Consider the following 23,264-nt stretch of genomic DNA (forward strand, 5'->3'; position numbering starts at 1 on the left):
AACCGTTACGTCCCTGTGGCTTGGGAACCTGGGTCACCTCCCGGTGAGAGGGCAGGGCATCGCCCTGAGACCCAACGCAAAGTTACTTGCTGGGCTGGGCCGGCGGGGAACGATCTGGCTGTCAGAAGCATCCGAAAACCCCTCGGGAGTCATGGTCCCCACTCTTGTCACCCTCTTGTAATCAAGCAGCGAGAGATCATTTCAAGCAAGAGTGCTCTTGCTGTGGCAAGTAATGCCATACCTAGAAGGCAGGTACCCGCCCACTGACCTCTGGGCCTCGGATCGGTTCCAGTAACCTCCATAGCTTCTTACTAACCTTCTGCTAACTAAAGGTTAGTAGCTAACCTTTAACTGAATCCACAGCACCCACTCCCCAGCCACGCTGTACTTTGCTCTATAATCTCTGTTTGAATGGCCTCTGCAAACGAGCACTTGAGATGCATGTATTTCCAGAGTGCTGAACACAGAAAGCCGTGAAAGCTTTCATGTTCTTGGAAAGACCCAAATACCCCACAGAAAAAATGGACTTTCATCTAAAAAGTGATTTTATTTTATATTTTCTCCAGAGTTCCTAGTGAAACGTTCCCATTATCGAAGGGAAAAAAAATACAAATCAGGCAAGCTTATACATCAGTAGTAAACATGCCCTTCACAGCGAGGCTGCGATCTGTCCTTGCGAACTTGACGGTGGTCCTAGCATTTCCTCTTTGCAACGACAGAGAAAATTGTATTGTTTAAAGAGCACTGAGATAGAGAAGGGAACGCTTAGAGGACAAGAGGGCCACAGATATTAAATAAATTAAAAGCATCTCTAAAAGTTTATTTCCATATACAAAATAACTTTTCTTTTTTCGGGGTGATTTTATTTTTTTGAAATTGACATCATCTGTACGAAGATGAACCTTTCCACAGAAATAGTTTTAAGAGGCTGTTTTTACCAGGAGAAACGGGTCGCTAAAGACAACATCAGTCTCCTGCGAACTGCCGAGCCTCTCCTCAGAGATGAGCATGCCAGACTGTTGGGCCAGCCCTGCAGCGGAGGACAGTGATGTGCAACCCCAGGGCTGCTCAGCCCCTCACGGAAGGCGCGCTCTGCTCCTTGCAAGGTCAGGGCCCCCAGACAAAGGGGAAAACAGAGCCGGCCTCGTGGCCCCGTTCAGGGGAACAGCGTCATTGGTTCTAGTGGGCAATTCTCCTGGGTCAAGGTACCGCATTGCAGGAAAAGCAAGTTTTATTTTGCACTCTGTATTTACCGTGAGATTCCCTGTTCGGCCTCCAAGAGCGGGGTTTTCAAGAGCTTTCTGCAGCGGCCTCCGTACAGCCTGCTCCTCAGTAGGGACTTTGCTCCCAGAAGAGCCTATCTGAAGAGAGACCTTGCGTAGCTCGAGACACGCTCCTGCCTATCTTTTGAGCCAGGCGCAAAAATAATGCACGGGCATCAGATACTACATAATTAGATGGGAAGCAAAGCCATTTATCGGTTAATAATATTAAAAAAACACAGAACGGGTGGGAAAAGCCTCCTGTGCCGATTTGAAATTTAAATGGTGATTACTTGCACGAGTTGGAAATCATTTTGAGGTCTCTACTAATACAAAGTCATACACAGAAATCATTGCCTCTGTGACATGACTGATGCTTGATATGGCTTTATATAGAGAGTTTCATTTACACACACAAATGCAAAACAAGTTGTGGGCATAAAAGGTCTCACTTCTATATGGCTAACTGAAGAGCATGCTCTTAGCATAGAGTCGGAAGAAGCACATCGCATTTTACTCGGAAGACTGTACCTAGTCTGGCCGTAGCCCAGTGAAAACCAGGCGGAACATACTCGCGTTGGTTTTCAGGCTATGCTTTTAAGGTCATTGCTAGGCTGTCTCATCACAGCACCGGAAAGCATCACCTATAACCTCGAACTCATCTTCAGTCCCAAAAAGCGACTCAGAGCACAGCTGCCCCAGACCACTGTGCTGGAGAAACGCTTATATTTAGTTAGCAGCTCTGTTCTGGAGCGCAGAAGTTGGGACGCCTGGCTGCCAACGCCCTCTTCTAAGCTGGGTAACTCTGCTACCATCCAAGGGGTGGGCCAGGGCACGTCCGACCTCTGCATTTGCCTCTGAGGAGCCCCGTTCCTGGCGCTGCTCGTGCCAGACACCGTTCACAGGCTGAGCTGGGCTCAGCTCAGTCCTGACCTTCTGCCCAAGAGCCGGCTGCTCCAATTCACCCCCAGCAAGCGGGAGGCTGGAGCTCAGCGACTCCTCACCTTACGGGCTCCCCGTCCCCGCAGGCGTTCTCCTGGGGGACCGAGTGCCTGCCCTTCCCCAAGGCAGCAGTCTCATTTGCAGCGGGATGACCCCTCAGCCCTCCCACGGGGAGTCAGAAAGCGGCGAGGTACTTCCTCCTCTGCGCTGTGTTTGGGAAGGTGCAGTCTGGTGCTATTCTAAGGAAGGAACAGGCCGCAGCACAGGGCGACGTGGGGAGAAATCCAGCCCCTGAGGGCTACTGAGCAGCTCCCGCCCGTCTACTCAGGACAAGAGGTGCACCACCTCAAGAGCCTCAAAAATAACACGAAGGAAATGATTCTGGCAGTAAGAGCGTTACTCATCAACAGCCAGCTCACCTTGAACAATGAAACGGGACGTATTGGCCCAAAGCTGAGGTTCCCTTGTCACGCTCTGTGAAATCTATTTTGCCGCAAGCTCTCCGCAAATCAAAGATTACATTTAATTTGGTTTATTGTTTGAGCTTGCGTGTTTTTTAACAGTAGCCATCATCACAATTGTATGAATGACGGACTTACCTCTGCAGCTCTTACAAAAGACAGCTATTGGAAACCAATGCATCCGTTTCTGCTCGCAGGGCCTGATGTCTACTGAATATCCGAGCCTGCTTCCAGCTTAGCCAGTGGCATACCCCACACGTCCTAATGGCACCAGGCCCAGGAGCGGACCGTTGGATTAAAAGGTGAGCCCTACGGTACGGGCAGCCTGCACACATTGCTGCTTCCGCCTGTCCTTAAAGTCGAGACAGGAGCCCACACAGCTCCGCTCTGGAGAGACAGGCTCTTTTTCATTACCAACACGCAGCCATAAAAACCATAAAAAGCTTTTTCCCTCCCGTTTTTAAGTCCATCCGATTTGCACATAGCACGTCTGACTTTTCTCCTGCACAGGGAAGTGGATCCAAGTAACCTTGAACTAAGCGTACACAGCTTCACACTTACTGCGCTTGGTTTCGGTGGCAGTTCTGCTCCCATATGCTAAAGACGGCACTCGGTCTCCAGAAATGGAGACTTTTCTCTTCCAGTTCCTGGGAAGAGATCCTTCAGGGCACATCGCTGCTACAGAGCTCTTGAATCCTAAGATACAGCAATCAGGATGGATAGCTGTGCTCATTAGTGTTGCTTAATTGGAGCCAATAAACATGTATCCAGTGGCACTCTGGGAGTCTGACTGCAGAGGTATGCTGTTCAAGCAGGGCCAGGGAAGGGCAGCGAGCGTAACTTCCATCTGTGACTAATCTGGGGGGGTTTTTTGGGGTTTGGGTTTTTTTTTTTTAGTTAAACTTCTGTCAGCTTCCACTGAGACTTTGTACAGGTAAAAATTGATTGCTGAAAGGATCCCTAGGCTACCTATTCCACCTCCGTGCCTCTCAGACCCGTGCACGTGCACGTTACTCGGGTTGGTAAACACGATGGCACCGGTGACCAAATACAGAAAAATCAATGACCGAGCGTTCAAACTAGCCTCAAATAGCTATGAAGCCGCAAAAAGGAATGTACATAAGAAAACTGTTGTCATGTGCAACACGCCGAGGAATTGCTGACTCCAAAGTAGAGAATTTAACTCTTATGACGATGGGGAATGAATTTATTCCCTATGAATACTTACCCTTTAAATACACTATTTCAGTTATGTAGGTAACTTACAGAAAAGGTTGTTGAACCTTTAGTCTTAGCGCACACTAAAACATCGCTCTCACCAGCCAAAAGCACTTTAAAAAGCATCACCCTCTACAGATCGTGCTGCTGGAAATGGAACCAGGGATCTGTCTAAAGTACTTCCGGGAACTTGTACTCCGTAACAGAAAAAAAACTTTTTGCAGCTGCGCTGGAGATTCATTAGACATTTTTTTTCCCACTTGTAGCTTCTCAACTCAATTTTTCGGTGGATACAGTCATTGAAAGAACGTTTTCTGTTTTTATTGTGCAAAACCTGCTAGTAAGAAATCTTAAATTGACAGCATAGGTACAACAAATTTGATTTTCAGAGTAGAAGTGAAGGGAAATAAGGGGGGGGGGGGGGGAGAATCTATCCGATTAATGTAACAATCACAACTCACCAACCAGAGGCAGTTTTGATGACGTAATTGTAGTGAAGGCCTACAGATAAGAATTATGCACCAAATAGTTTCACGTCAGGAATCAACGACCACGATTTCCTCATAGATTATTTGCAACTATGTTCTAGAATACGTGTTGCGAACAAGTCACTCAGCTGCTTCACCGAGCGCGATACTTTCGTACCCTCGGCCTGCTGAGTTTTCGTAGTGGCACGAAAGGAAAGTCTTTGCTTTTGGGACACCACAATTACGCACGCAGCAGTAACGCGTTTCCTGTTCTTCCGACCGAGGGCGCTGACATCTAATAAGCTGAATTATGAAAAATACATCAATGCAAATGAATACACACATGCAGTTGGTGACATAGCATACCAAGGAGATATATGTCTAAGTTGGATTATCTAAGGCTCTTAGGATGTCGGATTTGTTTTTCTTCCTTGCTGCACTAGTCAATAACCTAAGGCAGAAAGCTTAGCTTGAAAATGAAGAAAAGTATATTTCTAATCTCCCTCCCCATTAGTCACCACAAGAACAGAGACAAAAATTAACAGCTACCGCTGCTTCCAAAATCTTGTACAAAAATAGATCAGTATGTCCTTTCTGGCAGTCTCAAAAATCTTGAAGAGTCTTCTGCAAATTCCTCTTTCATCTCCTGATTTCAACGGAAACGGTCAGTCCCCGTTGCCGAGACTTGCGTCTTGGTCAAATTCGGAGACGAATCAAGTTCTTTGTATTCTCTTTCCTTGCAATTGCGATTTGGAATCCATTCCCTTTCCATCCTCTTTGTTGCGATTTGTTTACATTTTTTTCTTTTTCATCCAAAGGAAATGCATTGGCAGTGCAAACAAAAACTAGAGATCACGGAACACCCCCCACCCCCCAAATAGCAAGTGATCACCTCAGCATTTCAAAAGGGTCTCCCGAGATGTTATCTGCACGCGCAGGATTCCACTGTCATGTTGGGGTACACCTTAAGAACCACATTTTTATTTTCGTCGAAGAATAAGATACTAAGAGAAGACATTTTCTCAGGAACGCAGCAAGGCTCCGGAATGCCCGGAACGACCCCAACAGCTCTCACTATGCTCTGGATGGTGGCATGGTTCGATGGCTTCAAGGCCTGCAAAAGAAAGATACGGCAGAAAATGTAACTGCACCCATGTTACAATGGACTCACATACTCTAGAACAAAACTGTTTTCTCAAAGAAGGCCCTGTGGAGATCCCACAGCTGACTAGCTGTAAAAATCTATCCCCTACTCGACCATTTCCAGTTGTCACCGTAGCTGCCCCGAGGCAGCAGCGGGTAACGCGAGTCTGGCCCGGTTCTTTCGGCCGCTGGACACGAGCGTCGCTCCACCGCTTTCAGCTGCAGTGTCCTGCTGCGGACAGGGCCTGGGGCTCTCTGTGGGACGTGCCTTCCCAGGAAAATGCCCAGGAGGCAGACCCTGGGCAAGCCGTCAAGGTAGTCTCTTCTGAGTGCATTAAGTTACACGTGGGCTGCAATTTAGTCATAAAACGTGTCTGGCTGGCAGGGAGGCAGTCAATGTGCTAGCAGGCTGAGTCATTAGGGGAGCAAAAGAAACCTAACTTGTAGGCTGGGAAGTTTCACCGATAGAACGCGAGTGCGTCGGGAAAAACAAAAGCAAATAAAATGCATACAGACGAGAGAACGGAAGTACTTTGTACCACGATGCTAATTGCTTCAGCTTGCTCTCGTGCAACGTTAGGTTGGTTTGCTCAGTCCTCCATGCCAAATCACTTCTCACCCGTAGTATACGTCATCGGTGACATTGCCGAGTAACCGAGCCCCCTAATGCCACGCAGTTATACCTCATATTAAGGTGACATTTTTCTCCAAAGAACAAAGTTTCCTGGATTTATACTCACCTAAATAGGAACACGCTTTGTCTGATATGAACAAAAAGCGAGTGTGACCAGTGAGATAACTGTATTTGTTCACAAAACCAGAATACATTAATACACTCATAAAAATAGAAATGAACGGATTCACAGAAATGAAACGTACTAAGTTTTACCTCTGAACCCCCAAACCCTTCCAAACCCAAGTACCTGTACGATGTAAGACAGGCGAGCATGAAAAACGCACAACGTGCAGTTTTTAGCCAAAGACTTTTGGTTTTCTAAGAGTGAAACTTAAAAAATTCTTTTTAGAGCTCTTCTTTCACGTTAGAGCCTGGGACTCGCACAGTTCAATATGCTCGGTCAGATGCCGCTGAGAAATAAACGGAACAAGATCGGTTCGGCCAAATGGGCAACTGGCAGTTTTGCTGCGACGAGAGACGCCTTGCTTGTGGAAAAAATCAGTCTAAAGGGTTAGATGTCTACCTACCCGAGGTGCAAGTGTTAATGACCTTGCATGCAAAAAGCACGGAAATAACTGCGAGAATCTGTCTCGTCGTATCGTTTGTGCAGCATGTTAGTACATTTAGGAGTACCCGCTTCCAATTCTGCTGGCCATACACACGGACGTCTAACCTGTCCCTACTTAAGGCAACATAGCCCACGACTAATGCCAGCTGTACTTTCCCTCTTTCTCAGGGAGACAGCTGCCCCTCGAATTCCAACAGAATTGGATCAGAATGGACTTTTTCCGTATCGTGTTATTGAAACTAGTCTCAAGAGAGAACTGGAACCATTTGACACACAGTTGAAAAGGATTCACCGGGGAGCACGCAACTATTCTTTATGTATGTATTAGACATCATTTGAATGTTTTTCCTTCTTCTCATGAGGAACCCGTTTCGACTGCCGGCAGGCTGAGCAACAAACGGTGCCAATCTTGCACATCCCTTGCTTCTGTTTCTCCTCCGACAGAATTTTCTCAAGTATACTCAGGATCCAAGTCCCTTTTAAATGCAGATCTTACACAGAGCCGGATCTTTTCTCCCTGTCTCCGTTTACATTTGCTATCACAGCTTATCAGATGAATGAGGTGCAGGGGTGTGGCAGTATTCTGTCTAAAATACAAATGCAAAGCTTGTTGCACCATCCTCTTAATGGCTGTACATTTCCCAGCACAGTTATAAAAACATTAGCCTCCATCTAGGTAGCTGATCTCAAGAAAGACATGTCTGTTTGCTTGTTTTGAATTCATGAGTATACCTACACTCCCCAGCAGTAGTTGATAGGGATTTAAAAATGTCTTAGGTTAGTATACAATTCAGATTTCTGTATCATTTCTACCTGCAACAGGAAGTGAAAAGCTCCGATAGCACCCGGGCTTGTTTCCTTCTTCACAAAAACAACTGGGAGCCAAACAGATCTCCTGAGCCTGCTGATCAGACGTCCAAAAGTATAAATAACATCTATCGAGACCTTATTTGCCATTGCCAGTAGTACTGGAATTAAAAACAGGTCTCCAAATATGCCGTGTTAAGGTCTCATTGGAAACCCTTCCCCTTTCAGATGTGGAATCTGTACCACTAAAACGCTAAATTGTACAGAACCAATTTCAAGTATTGCCTCAGCTATCAGCGGGAAGAGCCCGGATACATTCTGTCATTGTATGATAAAGGAAGTATCTTTGATACGGGTATCGTACCATACAGAACACGCTCCGTACGGACTTGAAGCCTGTCTCGAATACGCTGCCCCTGGCCCTTAAGGTGCACTCTTGAGGACAACTGGCTTTGGCATAACTCTGCTTCTGCCAGCGGACGTTGAACTGCGACCGGAGTAAAATCCAAAGGCGTGTGCTTCTCAGAAAACCAAGATCGCCCTGGGAGTACTGAACTGGCATAACGCCCTGCACAAGGAGGGCGAGTTAGGCCATTGCCCGTGGGCCGCCTACGCTCTGGCCAGCACATGGTCACGAAACGCAGGCAGAGATTTTTTTAGGAGAGGAGCAGCAGGGGAGGCCGAGAGGAGCAGTGGGAGGAAAAAAATGCCGAGCTGACTCCAAACTGCCAAATCCGTGAATGAGTCCAGCTGTGGCTCAGGCTGCACCTGCTAAGCTGCACGCATCCTTGGGAGACTTGCTGCCCTGTTGCGTTTCATTAGAGATGTATTATGAGCAGGGCAAATGATGTCAGTTACGAGCTTTCATTCCTGACCTGGGAGAGGGTCTGCCTGGCCAGTACACTCTGCGGCATTATGCAAGCCCAACACATGTGGCTTTGACAGCAGTCAGTCCAGCTAATTGAAATCAGGGAAAGGGTAAGGCCAGAAAATTCGGAGGTGGAAAGGGGCGGGTGGGGAAGAGGCACATCTGTTCTCAATTACCAAACAGGTTGTCAACTTTAGGAGCTTGCCCTCAGCAAGGGAACATTATATACCCACAGGCACAGATTAGTTTGTTATTGCCCGATGGTTATAGTATCATTTTGCAAACACGGTCGTCTTAGTAGCACCAGATATTACGCATGGCTCAAGAACAACACATGGCTCTATAAGACGCTCGCTTCACCTTTTTATATAATACGGCTTTTCATTCTCTTTGGAAAACAAATGCATTTTGGTTTTTGCGATTAAAAAAGCACACAAAAGGAACAATTTGAATTCCAATGTGGACAGAAATCTACCGATTGTTTTCAGGGAACCCGGCTTGCAATGGGTTTCAGTAACCTGCTCTCTTAAGGAACGAGCTCTCTCTGCCGTACGTGGCAGCAAATATCCAGCTTCACAGTGTCTTAAAAAAAAAGGCAGGAAAAAATTCGGCTCTGTACGTTAGAAAATGTTTTGATGCGCAGTGCAATACCTCAGGAGAATTACCCAAAGACAGATGACTCGCAGGCAAAGCCGGAACTCTTCTTTCACCCAAGCAACACCGGTTAAGTACCCCTCAGCTGCGTGCGCCATTCGTACCTCCGTCTCACGCCTCCAAGTGTCAAGCGTTAAGTGTAAACTTCAATTAAACTTCATTTTGCCTCTTCAGAACCACCGGTACTAAGCGCATCTCGGGACGTTTTACTCGCCGGAACGTTTGTACGGCTCCTCGCGTTTCTTTCCAGAGGTTTGAAGTTACTCTGGGAATCGAGCCCTGAAGTTATGGCACACGTTACGGATTTTCCGGTTCCAGGTGCTAACAAAGGCTCCGGTATGGAACAGGAACCTTTTTATTACAGAGCTTCTTTATCATCACTCTACTTTTGGTTTCTAAGAGCTTCTTTATCTCTGTGAAAATACAGTACGCTTTTTGCTGCTGGAGGATCTGTGTTCTCCAGTAGAATCACCGACTGTCAGATGAGTCCTTGACTCTTTGCTTTGTTTTTTGGCAATGCCGATGGTAGCCCATAGCAGGCATCTCATTTTAAGTGAAGAACATTTTAGGGGCCAGGATCGGCTGCGCTGGAGAGACGTTTTTTTTTTCCCACTCCTTTGAATTGAAGTACTTTAAGTCTTCTGGTTTAAGTGTCACGTACCATTTTCTCATAAACAAAAATCAGAGCAACGCTCTTTTACGGTTGGGGTGAATTTTTTATAACTAAAGCTGTGACTGGAAATGCTAACCTGGTCTTAAACAGAGGGATATAGCAGGCTTTTTTATAATTTGCGTGTCCTTAAAGTTAGAACGGAGGAAGTCCAGGTCCGGCGCTTTGAAAAAATTTCTAACCTGTATGCCGAGTTACTGGTTTGATAGAGCACGGTTCCCATCAACGATAAAGTAAAAGGCCCAGTGCAGCGTATTCAAAGGTAATGACTCTATCTCTTCCTGTTCCCTTTCATTTTTTCCTTTGATCCGAAACCTGAAAGCCTGCCATTGCAGTTGGAGGTAGTCAGGTAAGTCATCTCCTTCCTCGGCTTGCTCTCTCTGGGTTCCGTCCCCTTTGGCGCATTTCTCCACCTGTCATTTTCGAAGGGTGACTCCCTCGGGTCCTTAAGCCCCTGAAATGCCACATAAATTTCGGGACTAACTGCTAAGGCTTCGCTGTGGCAGGAATAAAGGCTCTTGAACGGGAAGTTACAGCGAGACCAAAAGCCCTACCTTTACTTACATTTCCTGTAGGCGAGCGTGCTACGCTGAATGACCCCAGCGTGGATCTGGCAGCAGGGACTCCTTCGAGGCATAACGACTACTGTCTAATAAGCAATTTTCTGGATCTGGCTTGTATTATGTTTATTAAACAGGTTAATAACAAGTTCACACATCATAAGCACTATTCAGGAAATGTTTTATGGCAATTTGGGTTCTGGACAAAAAACTAATACCATGTAGTATTTTTTTAATTACCCTTACAAGCCTGTCTTTTTACTAGCTGTTCTAACCACTATGCCTTGCAGCATGAGACAAAGATATCACTTATTTACTAGATCCAGACGCGTAACAGGTGACCAGCTGCCTTTTACTGATGCAGGAAAGAAAATGCATAGTTTACGGTAACAGACAGCGCAAAAGAATCAATAAAGACCGTACCTTTGGAATTGGGAATTGGCATTCCCCTGAGCAGTAATAGGCGTCGAAGGATTTCGGGGAAATGATCCACTCGCTCCAGCCAATGTCTGCAAAATCCACCTTGAGATAGCGCCGGGTGCAATACCGTGGCTCATTCCACTGCTTCCTCCTCGCCTTCTTCAGCGTTTGTTCATCGAACTGGAGAGTCTGGCTCTTCTGGTGATGATTCTTCCTCTGCTTTTTCTTACTCTTTGCTCTCTCTGCTAACTGTGGCTGGAAAGCTTTGTAGGGTTTTCTGTCCTCCCATCTCTCATCCTCGTTGTACTGGTATTCGGCTCCCGGAAGCTCATTATTCTGCAACGGCAACAGGACGTTTGCGGAGCGCTTTCGCCGCCGCTGCCCGAGGCTGCCTCTCGCGTGGTTTTCAGGCCTGGGAAAGACCCTTGCCAGAGGATGACGGTGCCCTTGCAAACTAGAGACAACGCTCTCTGGCTCCGAAATAGCAGAATCATTGGCATAAATCAGAATGTAGGGTTCATAGCGAGAAGGTGCCCTTTTCCAGGGGCGATGGCTGGTCAGATCCATTTTGACACTGATCAGGAGTTCATTGTTTTGTTTTGCTTCGTGCAGGAGCTGAGTGATATCCTTCCACTGCCAGGAAAGGACATCCTGGTAAGCAGTGGAGACATTTATTAGGAAATGTCCCAGGCTCCGAGTCTGGTTCCCAGCAGAAGGAAAGGTCCAAACTGAAAGATGCATCTGAATTTCAGGTATCCTGTGCCTGTGACGAGAACAGCCTCTGGATTGGGAACAGTTCCACTTCGCATGCAGCAGATCGCCAATATAATAATACACCGAAGCTGAGAGGACGTTTTCAGACTCGGTGAGCGACGTCAAGTTAAAAACGTACATCTCCTGGCTTTCAGGGCCCCCTAGAAAAAGAAATACTTAGGTAAGACTAGGGGCACTTCAGAACGTTACAGAGAAAGGACCGAGCGCATTGCTTTCTAGGTAATACATTAAGTCCATGGGAAATTCTCACACAGCGCTGCGGGACCAGGTTTAGGCCGATATTCAGAAAGATAACCAAGCTGGTAAACCGGGGACCGTAAATCACACGCTTTCAATCTGGTTTCCTTGTAATACCTATCTCCATCCAGAAAGAGACATTTTCTACTGCTCCTCTAACTTCAGGAACCAAACTAGGTCACAGGAACAAAGCTCGATAACAGATGCACTGAAGACTTTACCTATCATCCAGAAATTTGAGCGACACCACAGTAAGGTTTTGCTCTTTTGTTTTCCTCTTTCGGTAACATTTCCAATCCCCTCCCTCTCAAAATGCACTTAGGTGACTATGGCTGCCCTGTCCTGACTAAAGAATTGTCTTTCTTTGTCCAAGGCAATCGGGACATCAATGGCGCTGACCCGAGCCCTCGCGCAGACCTAGCTGAAGCCACGGAAAGGCTCCCGCTGGCTTCACTAGGCACTGCATTGTCTGTAAACTTCCATTATCCTGTTGAGCCACAGCCTCAGTTGGAAAGAAAAGATTGCCTTCCCGACTAGGAGAGGCTCAACGTGGCCGTAAGCAAGAGGAAAAGCCCGGATTCAAACGGGGCACGATTCTCAGCGTCGCCACAGGCTTTCAAGTGTACTGCCAGGTAAGTCACTTAAGCTCCGATTGCCAAGCCATTCAATGCAAAAAAAAAAGCCTAGCGGGTTCCTTTAAACCTTCCACTCTGCTCCGCTGTGATCCGGGTCTCACCTGCAAGACAGAGACTCTGGCGTCCAGGTGGCATTTACTCTTAGCTTCTAAAGATGTCAAAGAGACTATGAAAGAGAGACCCAAAACCATGTAACATCTGGTACAGCTACCTGTGTATATCAGGATGCAAAACAGGTAAGCAAACACAGAAAGTACCGCTTATTTCAAAAGCCAAACGAACAGACAAATTGAAATCCTGCGTTACAAAGGATGTTTCCTCTCAATATTAACCATTCCTCCATTACAGTAAGACTAATTTGTACTGGCCCCTCAAGCGGTCGGTGACCTCTGCGTGCGCAGCTGGGTCTTCGTGACTCAGAGCCCTTCACACCGGCAAGGTTAGAGTTGGACACGGAAGGAAGTATAAAGTTACTGACAACAGCCTCGCACACAAAGAAGGAATGCATCTCGCCTCTAAAGACGTGGGGAGAAGAAACACCAGGATAGAATCGCTATTTAATAATTTTTAAGGCTTGGATGCCATCTCTGGAAAACAGAGACGATTCACCATTTGTAACGAGCTGAAGACACACAAGCTGGTCTGACAGCCCTTTGGCTAAGTCAAACGCTAATCACAACCAAAGTTTCCCTCTAGAATAATCAGGCCTAGGACTGCTTCAATTACACTGGGTAAATTTAGTCCTTCCACCTAGGACATTTCATCAATTTTCATGCCAGTCAGAGTTAGAAGGTATTTACTAGTATAGCTGAAGGTAGGTGGACAGTACTAGAGCAGCCCCAATAACCAAAAGAAAGGCAACCCAAAATGTCTTGTTCTTGAGGGGTGACGGCGGTGGCAAAACGCACCCACTTGCCTCTGTGCAGAGGGGAAACAAGCCGAGGACAATCCGTCTTCGTGGCTGGGATATTACTGTATTGATTGGGAGAGGTGCGGGGGACAGCGGGGTTTCCGTAGCTGTGAAATTAGAGAAAGCCAACCTAACCACAGCTATCTTGCACAAACCCAAAGATGCACTCCTAACACAGGCTGATCTGTGAAAACAGATGGCCCGCTACTTTAATCCCCTGTAGGGTGCAATAGAAAGGCTTGGGGGTAAGGTTTAATTTTTGTTTTAAAATTTCCTGCTTGGACTGCAGTTACGTCTGTCCTTCAGAGTGAGAGAAATACAGATCCAAATGTTAAGGTGCTATTGAGAGCTATAAAACCAGGCTGTATGGAAAAGTCAGATACAGTAAAGCAAAGGTATGGTCTGCAGCCCCCCAAAGGGCTGGAAACGACCCAACACATTAGGAAAACAAGGGAACACGGAATTAAATGCTTCTTTGACATCACAGCATGTCAAAACCCTCTCCGGAGGCTAAAGAGAAGCTATAGTTTACAGAATTTTGCAAGAGTTTTGCTTTTTTTTTTTTGTTTTTAAATTCCAAGCAATGAGAAGCATAGAGATGCCCATGGACCAGTGAAGAACAGCCTCCTGGCTTCCACCCTCAAAACACTGTAGTGAGTTTCCTGCCCGAGCAAGTAAAAACATCATTTTCAGTACTGATCTTTCAAAGATTTTGACAGCTTTATGTTCCGGGCGACAATCTGTGCTCCCAGCCTGCGATATCCCACCTGCTAACGCCATTCAGAGAAGTCCAGCAAAAAACTGAATTCTCCCTCTGCCTCCCCATCCCCACCCCAGCAGTCTAAGTGGCCTCTTCTTAACATTTTTTTCTCATCGATATTCTAAGCGATACATTAAAAAAGCAGGAATCGGTCTCGCTAGAAAGACAGAACCTTTCTCCCCAATATATCACATGCATTGCTTCATGAAGCTAGGGAAAAAACAACATACGCTTTTCTCAGTGAAACAGAGGGGGAAAAAAAGGCCAAATCATTTATGGAAGACACCCTTGTTTACACGTTCAGGCCAACCTGACGGTGGGTCACATCGGTAAGTTCCCAATAGCTGAGAACTAACGGACCAAACCCATCCAATTTCTAGCTATTACTTATGCCTGGGGAACTCGATTTGCTTTGAATTCGATCCTACTTTGAATTCCTCGAGCCAAACCCAGCTGTTTATTACATTTGTACTAAGCACACGAGGACCTGACCTCTGCTTGGTTTGTAATCACTAATATATTAAGGTTAATATGTAAGTTGGCAGAACACTAAGTACATCAGACTTAGGAACCAGAATTTATGATGTCTCATGAGCGCCTGTTAAAGAAGTTATTATTTGAATCACTGTTGTGTGTTGAATGAGAAGTTTTGATTTTAATTTTTACTAAGAATTCCACTTAACAAATACTGCCTGTTCTAAATCGGCATATTGTAGTGGAACACAAACCAAGCTGCTTTTGTTTACAAAGAAACCCTAGATGGCGTGAAACAGACACAGGAGGAATATATAGTTTCGATTAAAAGCAAAAGTCAAGAAGCCACTCTTAGTATTCAGCTCTACACCCAAGACTAAGTGCTTGCAGTAGGTGGTGCTATTTTCTCACTCAACGACCTCCAAACTCAAACGGCTCCGAAGAGTTTTCGGATCACGCAGTCTGCAAACTCATCGTGAAACCGGTTCCTCGTGGCCAGCAGAGACGTCTACGGATTTGCTGGCTTCCGGCTCAGAAAAAAACAACCGCGCGACCTGGGTTTCTGTCACCACTTAGGAACGCTCCGTCACATACATGCGTTGTGTCACAGCGATACCTGACTCTCAGATGTGAGCAAATGCACAGAAATAACTGTTCCCCAGGCTAATCATTACCCTTAAAAATGACAGACACATCAAGAAAGATTCAGCCTTAAAATATCTACAAATGCACCTTTTCCTCGGGAAAATTTAATTTCACTTAAACGAAACTTCGTCCTTAAACCCAGAGGACAGAAACTACTGCAAATCTGTCCCCACAGCAACACAGTTTCAACTGTTAGCCAAGGTCAGGAGCACAGTTCAAGCTTTTCACCCATGTCAGGAGGTATCGAGTAGCATCTAACCAAATGTTTTTGTGACGTGGGAAGCTTTCCATGAGCGTCATCCGGCTTGCTCTGCTGACACCAGTGAAGTTTTACTGACTGACGTGAGCTGAGGCTTCAGTCTTTACAATGACTTACACTGATAACACCTCTCATATAAACCATCTCACCGATTTCCCCCCTTGCTAGTCCCAAAGAACCCCAAACAAAAACCCAAGCCTAATCTAAGTAGGGCTTAATTCTAATACCTTGCCAATGTTGGCTAAGTGCTGTTTCCTAGGATGCTGTTATCGACAGCTCCACGTTCAGTGGAGGGGAGGCCGGGGCCAAACTGCAGGGGGAAGTCCATCAACAATTGCTCAGCAGCCAGCGGAAAGAGGCAGACGGACTAAGCCCAGCCAAGGCCTCAGGCCCATTTGCCCTCTGTAACAAGACCTTTACCGTCTCAAAGGCAACAAGATCTCCTTGCAACCAAGTCCTCTATTGGTCTAGAAGGATCAAGTCAGCTTTGCAGGTGAAAGAGCAACACAGGCTCGGAAACCTATGCCCTAGAACATCACGGCATCACAACAGCCTTACGTTTTCAATAGCAAACAAAACTGGTGAAAACAGAAGCTTTACAGCAGCTTGCTTTGCTTTGCTTTGCCGCCCAGACAAGAAATGGTCTGCTGCAGACATAGACAAGAATCTGACGCCCCCCTGCAGAGGGGATGCCCGACAGCAGGTCCCCCTCTGCCTGGGCTGGCTCTTAGGATACAGCAGCGGCGGGAAGATCTTACGAACCCTGGGCGTCCCAGCACTGCAGGCGGCTGCTGGAGCAAACTCGCAGTCGGGTCCAACACCTTACTGCCTGGCAAGATGCCCTCTGCTATCTCTGAGCAGCTGCACTTAGTAAACCTTGCGCTCATTTGCAGCAGTATACCATGCGGTTCAGTGGCAACTTGGTATTATCTGAGCAGCGGTAACTTCCTTGGCTCACTTGACATGCTTCCGAGCAGCAGATTTCTATCTGAGCACCACTACCTGAGCTAAGTCTCTTAGTTCTTTCTTACTTAAAGCGAGTTCTGCTAACTCAGCTTTGCTCTTCGGTACAAAATAGGAAGCGCAGAAGCCTTCTCAGCAACAAAGACGTAAGGAGGAGAAGATTTAAGAGGAAACAAGCAAAGGCAAAAATACGTGCAACACAGCTACATGCAAGGAATACATTGCTACCTTCCGGATATGCCAAGGCCGGATTTTAACGGCAATCCCTGCTCCCCTCCAAGGGACCGCTGTACGTTGCTGCCAGCCTGATAAGGAGTTTTCGAGACCAAGCTCTGCATGACAGAGCTCTTTTGAATTGCAATAGGTAAGAGACGTAGCATCACTGCACTGTCGTTATTGTGTGCTCCTACGGCATAGAACTTTGGAGCGGCAGCACAAGCGACAACAGAACTCTACAGGGCGGGGGGAGAGGGGCCATACAGTCCCTCTCTGGGCCTAAAGCAGAAAAGCCTTACTCTATCACAGAGGTGGCTGTCACCCAGACGCCAAGTCAGGGTGTGCCATCACTCACTGTTAGGGGAATCGGAGCTGACAGCTTATTTACTGATAGCTCAGACCAGAAAGCAACCCAGCTCGTAACACTACAGCTGAAGTACCCGCTGAATCTTTGGAGGCATGGCCTGCGCTTCCTCACCCTCCTGCAATAACCCACAGCTGTACGGATTGCCCGTTACTGGCATTAGAAAGGTATTTTAAGAAAACGCAGTAGGTCTGCGGAGACCGACATCACCGGCACAAACATATTCGTGTAACGAGGCGCACTTCCAGGCATCAATAAGCTGGAACGAGTCCGCTAACATGTGGTGTGTTTACCTTTATAGAGGATGCACTGACATTTTTATGGACCGCCAAATCTATCCCACGGGTGAAAAAGGATGCAATAACGAGGACTATTTAGTTATATAGTCATCATTAGCCATCATTTAAATGAGATATTAAAGCGGTGCCCTTGTGCCAGTGCACAGTTAAGAATGTATCAGTGTTTCCGTTGTAAAACTTTGTTTTCATGGGTTCATAGCCCAGCTACAAAAGTTCACTCAGAGCTGGAAATGGGAACAAGTTCCAGATCAGGAACACTCATTTGGAAGCCAGATTCCTTCTTTTCTCCCACCTTTGCTCTTACTCGATCGCTGCTTCCCCCTTACCACTCTGAGTATTTTGCAAAAGAAAAAGATAGGATCCAGTTCTCTCTTTTTAAAGAGCATACAAGGTGGTGCCAGACTGGTTTTATTATTTCTTTTAGCAAAGCAGATAAGGTCACGGCAGCTAGTAACTCGATATAAAAAAGTAAAAAGTCCTCCACTCTGAATAAAGCTATGGGCTACTTAAATAATGCACTTCAAGAAGCAGCGATGGGGAATACTCAGGATTGTGCGTACACGCGATTTTTACGATATGGAAACCACAAATACGCACATTGCGCATCACGAACGTGCTGCACAGCGGGCAAATGATCTCTATCCTATAGATTTTAAGCAGAAAGACAACAGCAGGTCTGACAACTAAACACGGTATTGAATTTGAAGTTAGCATAAGCTAAGCAAGTAAGGAAGCTGCATCAATAAAGTACACACATCTGAGAAGGGGAACGCGAAAAGCCGACTCTACTCCTTCTCACAGTCACGTTTAATTCCACTTCAGTGGTGGCAGTAGGTCAGCTGTATGAAAACCAAATTGTGCAGCCTGTCCCCTCGAGGCCAGAACTCTTCACGTGTGAAGTGTCATGCTCTAGAAACTGTGACCGACTGGGAACCGTGAGCACAGGTCACCCACGTGCGTGACAGCGCAGTGAGACAGGTGGTAACAGAAGCCAGAAAATTCAAATTCTGGGTCTGGTCCCGAGAGGCCAAACCTACAGATCCCGCCCGTTTGCCTTAGAGAAGGTTTGCAGGTTTGGAGGTTTGGGACCAGCCTGCCCAAATCATAGCTTAATGGCTTTCAAGTTCCTCCTGCCTAAAAACTACCAGGATGCTACTGCTTGCATTTTATTTATAGGGGGACAGCAAAAATGAACCGACCAACCCAAACCCCCCAAAACAAAACAAAAAAACCCCAAACCAAACAAACCACGCTCTCACTGTCTCCTGCCTGAATGTTTTTAAAGCTCTTGTTACAAAAGACCCTTAACGTTACTACGGCTCCAAGAGGCCAGAATTTGGCCCGTGCTGCTTTTTGCAGGCTGATGGCGGACGGCGACTAGCTGGCTTCCCTGTGCAGTGCTCGGTTTCCCCTCTTTGCGTGGGCATTTCATACCACAACAAAGGAAAGAAAGGCGTTTTGAAAAGGAGGAGAACATAGTTCTTAAACCACAAGAATTGGCCCAGGGGCAGGTGTAATACCTAAAATTACTTGAAATTCAGTCAATAAAAAAGAGTTTAAAGTAATTTCTGACTGTATAGCTTTACTATAACATCATTAGAGAGACCCTCCAGTTAAAGCTGAGTTTTTAAAATGACTCATTTGCAAGACATGTTCCTTTAGCGATGCTATGATTAAAAGTGCTTTCAAAAGCAAACTGCAAGTCTTGCGTTTGAGGCTTTTATCTTTCCGCTCTCTTTTATTTATTCCACGCTGTATCTTTCCTCCAGATCCTGAGCCTCAGAAGTTGCCGATCAGCACACCTCTACGGGAAGCACTGAAAGTAAGCAGATTTGTATCAGCCAGAGGTCTGGTCATTCAGCGGTTTCGCTAACCGGCAGGAGAAAAGAACGGTCGTGGGCAGAAATCAATGCACAGGCTCGACCATAGTTTAAGAGCACACTTGCCAGACTCGTCAAAATGTTCAGCTCTAACTCGCGCACCGTCCGACCTTCTTCCGAGCTGTCTTTTTGGAGTCACAAGGGATGGGAAACCACTCACTGTTTTGGTACCAGCAGGTAAAGAACCGGCAAAGGCTCTGTCAGGATTTTTACTGAAGCAGAGCTCACTGCGAGGCCTGGCCTAAGCAAGACAAGGGCTGCTAGCGTCATCACAGAACCACCCTGCAGCAATGACGCAGCTGCCACAGGAATCACGGGCCGAACATCCTCTGATGCAAATACGTAGAAAAAAATTAGAGCAGTTAAATCAATGAGAGAGAACAGTGGCTGGAATGCAACCAGATATACCGCAAACAGCATATGTCCTTACTTCACCTGTAACGGACTTGGGGCCTGGGGTTTCCTCCAGCTTTGTCACGGGCATCAGAGGTTCCTTTTTTGAGTGACTCAAACCAAACAATTACGTTTTGAGATAACTTAGCAAGATTATAGCAGACAACAAATTTGCCTGAATAGAAGATCACGCGAACATTCATCAAAATCAAAGGCCAAAACCCCCAGCCCACACAACAAACCACCACTAATAAAGCAGCCTAGTCGTGAAATCTGCCGCGCGAGAGATTTCAGGGCAGCGTAGGACGGAAACTTCAGAGGTGCCCACCCAGGGCTGAAGCTCTCGTCCTCTCCCCTCGGAGGACTGAGCCACAGAAACTTGCGTTTAACCGTCGTTAGGATGCTTCTTTTGATTAATCATATCTTAGTTCGTTCCTGCTGGCTGTCCATTGCAAGACCGCAGCTGCCATACGCAACACCGCTTTCCTTGGGCTACAAACAGGGACGAGTTTCGACAAATCCCACCAGTTCTTGGTCTCACCACACAACACACTGTCTTACAGGGTCTCAAAAATCTGGCTGGTGGGTTACCTGGGAGGTCTGGGAAAGGCCTTTCCCATCTGCTGCAGAAGAGCCAGAAGCCCCCCAGGGGAAAAGCGAGGACAGGTAGGTTTCACAGCCACATTTGAGAGTTGCGTTTCAGGAAAAAAAAGTTTCTCGCCTGAAAATACACAATTAAATTGCGAAATGTATGGTTAAACTGCAAATGAAATCACTAAAGATTTCCTTCAGGGCCTCTTGCTGTAGATGCAGGAGAAGTGCGCCGATTCTGAGGGAAGTTCTGCTCATCGCAGACAAAAAGCTGTCTCCTGAAGTGGCTGGCAGCGGGGATGGCAAAACGTGCCAAAAGAGCAACGGCAGCACGATTTATTAATTTAACCGATGCAGCCACATTAAGGGGAAGCCCGTGGGAGACACAAATTTGCAGCCGAGGAGCGCGACAGTCAGAGCAGAGGATCTGGAAACAAACTACCTTGAAAGGGAAATAGTGTGGATGTGCCCCTTCTGTCGCAGGGCCGGCCAGGCAGTCGGGCGCAAGGAAGAAGCCAGAAACCAGAAAAAGCCTTTTTCCTCCCCCCACCGCTCCGAGGAACATTTGTTCTAAGGCGTTTCTGGAAATGCACTTTTCTGCCATCGATGACCATACAAAGTGAGCTGCTGCTGCAGCCCACGGCGAGAGAAAGACAACAGCTAACTGGTTAAATATTTTGCGTAAATACATATAAAAGTGTCAAAAAACTTATAACCGCTTCCAATTTATTGCTTTGGCACTTAAAATGTGAAAGTAGTGGAGGACGAGGAAAGGGATTAGTGAATAGTGTGTTTATAGGACCGCTGCCACCCAATGTCAAGTGAGAGTATAAATATAATCAGAAAGACCACAGAGATGGGATTTCAACCAAAGGCCTTCTGGGTTTAGAACAATAAAAATCTTTAATCAGATATGCTTAAAGGAGCAAATATCACTCTGCTGGGATTATACCACCCCCCCTTCTTTTTTTTTTTCTCCTTCATTATGCCTTCCCCTCTTTCAGAACAAGGCAACATACATTAGACTTCATACTGCAAAAAACCGATCACGTTGGAAAGACAAGGAGTTCCTCTGTAGGAGCAGCAACTGGGGAGTCCCAGCTCTCCATCCTCCAAAACCAGGGTATTTACGCCTCTAGCCTCTAAAGCCTCTCTTGTGGACAGAAATACTTGCAGTAACATATGATGGAGAGCATTTGTAGGGCTGAATCCTAAGACACCAAAGCCACTCAATTATTCATGGTATTTGATCTCTGTGCAGAGCTATCCTATAATAGACATCGCTGCCTTTGAAGAATCAGAAGCAACGACTCGCAAAGAAACCTACGGAAAGTCTGGCACCCAGCTCTCGGTTTTCCGGGAGAGGAAGGAACCGATGCAGGTCACAAACTCCCAGACAACGCTCGGTTTTACTGATAGATGCTCGCCCGTGAACAAGCTGCTGGGTCAATCCACTAGCGCAATGAAAAATACAAGACCGGCCCATCGGGCTGCTACGTACGGCGTGACAGTTGTCATACAAACAGCACGTTTTCAGTACGCAGCGGATTTAGGAGGCAGATCCCAGCGAGCGTCGCGTTTGCGTTCTGGCATTTCCATTTAGCCCTCGCGGAGCGCAGATGCACAAAACGCAGAACAGCGGAGCCGGGGGATGCAGCGCCAAGACAGCACCATCCTCCCTTTCTGCTAGGACACGGTTCTTTTGGGATGCTGCCATGCTGAACACACGCCCTCCCCTCCCCTTTATGAAAAATGACTTTACCTTGTCGTAACTCTACCTGTGCGTGCCAGTCTGTAAACACGGAGAGATCTAAGTGCCACTGCCCAAGACGCCGAGATGCAATATTTACCACGCACAGATTATGCTTCAACTAAACTCATTTGCCACCGCCCCGAATTGCCAGTACCACCACCGGCGCAAAAGGGGTGCTCTGTAGACAGTCGAAAGGATCGCCAAACCGCGTTATTGCTCCACCACATGCAAATCAGCCCCCGGTTTCAACAGAAGCTACACATGCAGAACACTGACAAAAGGAGACCCCAGAGAGGATATGTTAATTACTCCACTTCCCTCATATGGTACTCAGATATCATATGGCAGAGACGCTGCAGACAGAGTCAAAGAGACAAACGAGCAATTAAAATACGGGAGACAACGTAAACGTTATATCCTGAAACGCAGGACGACTGCTGCAGGAAGCCTTACTTCCCCAGTCCTTTTCTCACCCTACGTCGAGCTCCCCGGGCACCAAACCAGACCCACCGCCCGAGGGGGCGGCTGCCGGCCAGGCGGGCACCGCTGGGAGGGCCCGCACAGACCCTTCCCCGGCCCGCACAGGGCCACCCCGCAGCCGGCTGCCCTCCCCTCCCCTCCCCTGCCCCGCAGCCGGGTCTGCCAGCGGCCGGGGCAGCCGCGCCCTCGCCCTCCGCCGCCGGCCCCGGCCCGGGGGCGGCTCCCGGCCCCTCCGCCCGCAGCCCGGCCCCGCCGCGCCCCGGCACTCACCTGCTGCCAGCGGGCGGAGGCCGCGCACCGTGTTGCCGCGGCGCAGGGGCGGCCCGGGCAGCGCCGGCGGGTCCCGGGGCCGCGGCGCCGCCGCCGCCCGCCCGCCGCTGTAGTGGTCGTAGAGCCGCAGCATGTGCTCCGAGACCCGGTCCCCCGGCGGCGGCCGCCGCCGCCGCTCCTCCTGCTCCGGCCGCTGCCCCGGGCCGTAGTCACCTGCCGCGGCTCGGGCCCGGCCGCCCCGCAGCGCCGCCGGCGCAGCCCGCCGCCGCAGCCCGAGCCAGCGAGCCTTCAGCGCGTCCCCCGGCGCCAGGCACAGGCAGCCCCAGCCCAGGCACAGGCACAGCAGCCAGCGGCTCGGCGCCGCCATCCTGCCCCTGCGAGCCGGCCGGGCGGGCTGCGGGGACCCCCTCGTCCCGGCGGCCCCGGCCAGCGGGCGGGACCCCCGGTGAAGTTTGCTTCGGCCAGATGCAAGCCCCGGCGGCGACGGGTGCGGATGGGGGCTGCGCTGAAAATCGCAGACGGGGTTTCCTCTTTTTTTTTTTTTTTTTGGAGAGGGGCGGGGGGGGAACCCCCAACAAAAAAAAAAAAAAAAAAGAAAAAAAAAAAAAGTGGGGTGGAGGAACGCGCCCCGGAATAAAGCGCCCG

The 23,264-nt window shown here is 47.9% G+C and overlaps 1 protein-coding gene across 2 annotated transcripts; it reads right to left on the reverse strand.

The window, feature by feature from the left end:
- Nucleotides 1-5,272: 5,272 nt before the first annotated feature.
- Nucleotides 5,273-22,986, reverse strand: BMP3 (bone morphogenetic protein 3). Of its 2 annotated transcripts, XM_075709596.1 has the most exons (4): nt 22,620-22,764; nt 21,248-21,267; nt 10,720-11,610; nt 5,273-5,464 (listed from the first exon to the last, which is right to left on the reverse strand). In XM_075709596.1, exons 1-4 carry the CDS (start codon nt 22,750-22,752, stop codon nt 5,273-5,275), a joined length of 1,236 nt encoding a protein of 411 aa, XP_075565711.1. In that variant the 5' UTR covers nt 22,753-22,764. The 2 variants fall into 2 exon arrangements, with proteins under 2 accessions (XP_075565711.1, XP_075565710.1); XM_075709595.1 differs by lacking the exon at nt 21,248-21,267 and having other exon boundaries at nt 10,720-11,630; nt 22,620-22,986.
- Between the last annotated feature and the right edge of the window lie 278 nt (nt 22,987-23,264).

This window comes from Pelecanus crispus, chromosome 4 (genome assembly GCF_030463565.1).
Source record: "Pelecanus crispus isolate bPelCri1 chromosome 4, bPelCri1.pri, whole genome shotgun sequence".
Lineage (NCBI taxonomy): Eukaryota > Metazoa > Chordata > Aves > Pelecaniformes > Pelecanidae > Pelecanus > Pelecanus crispus.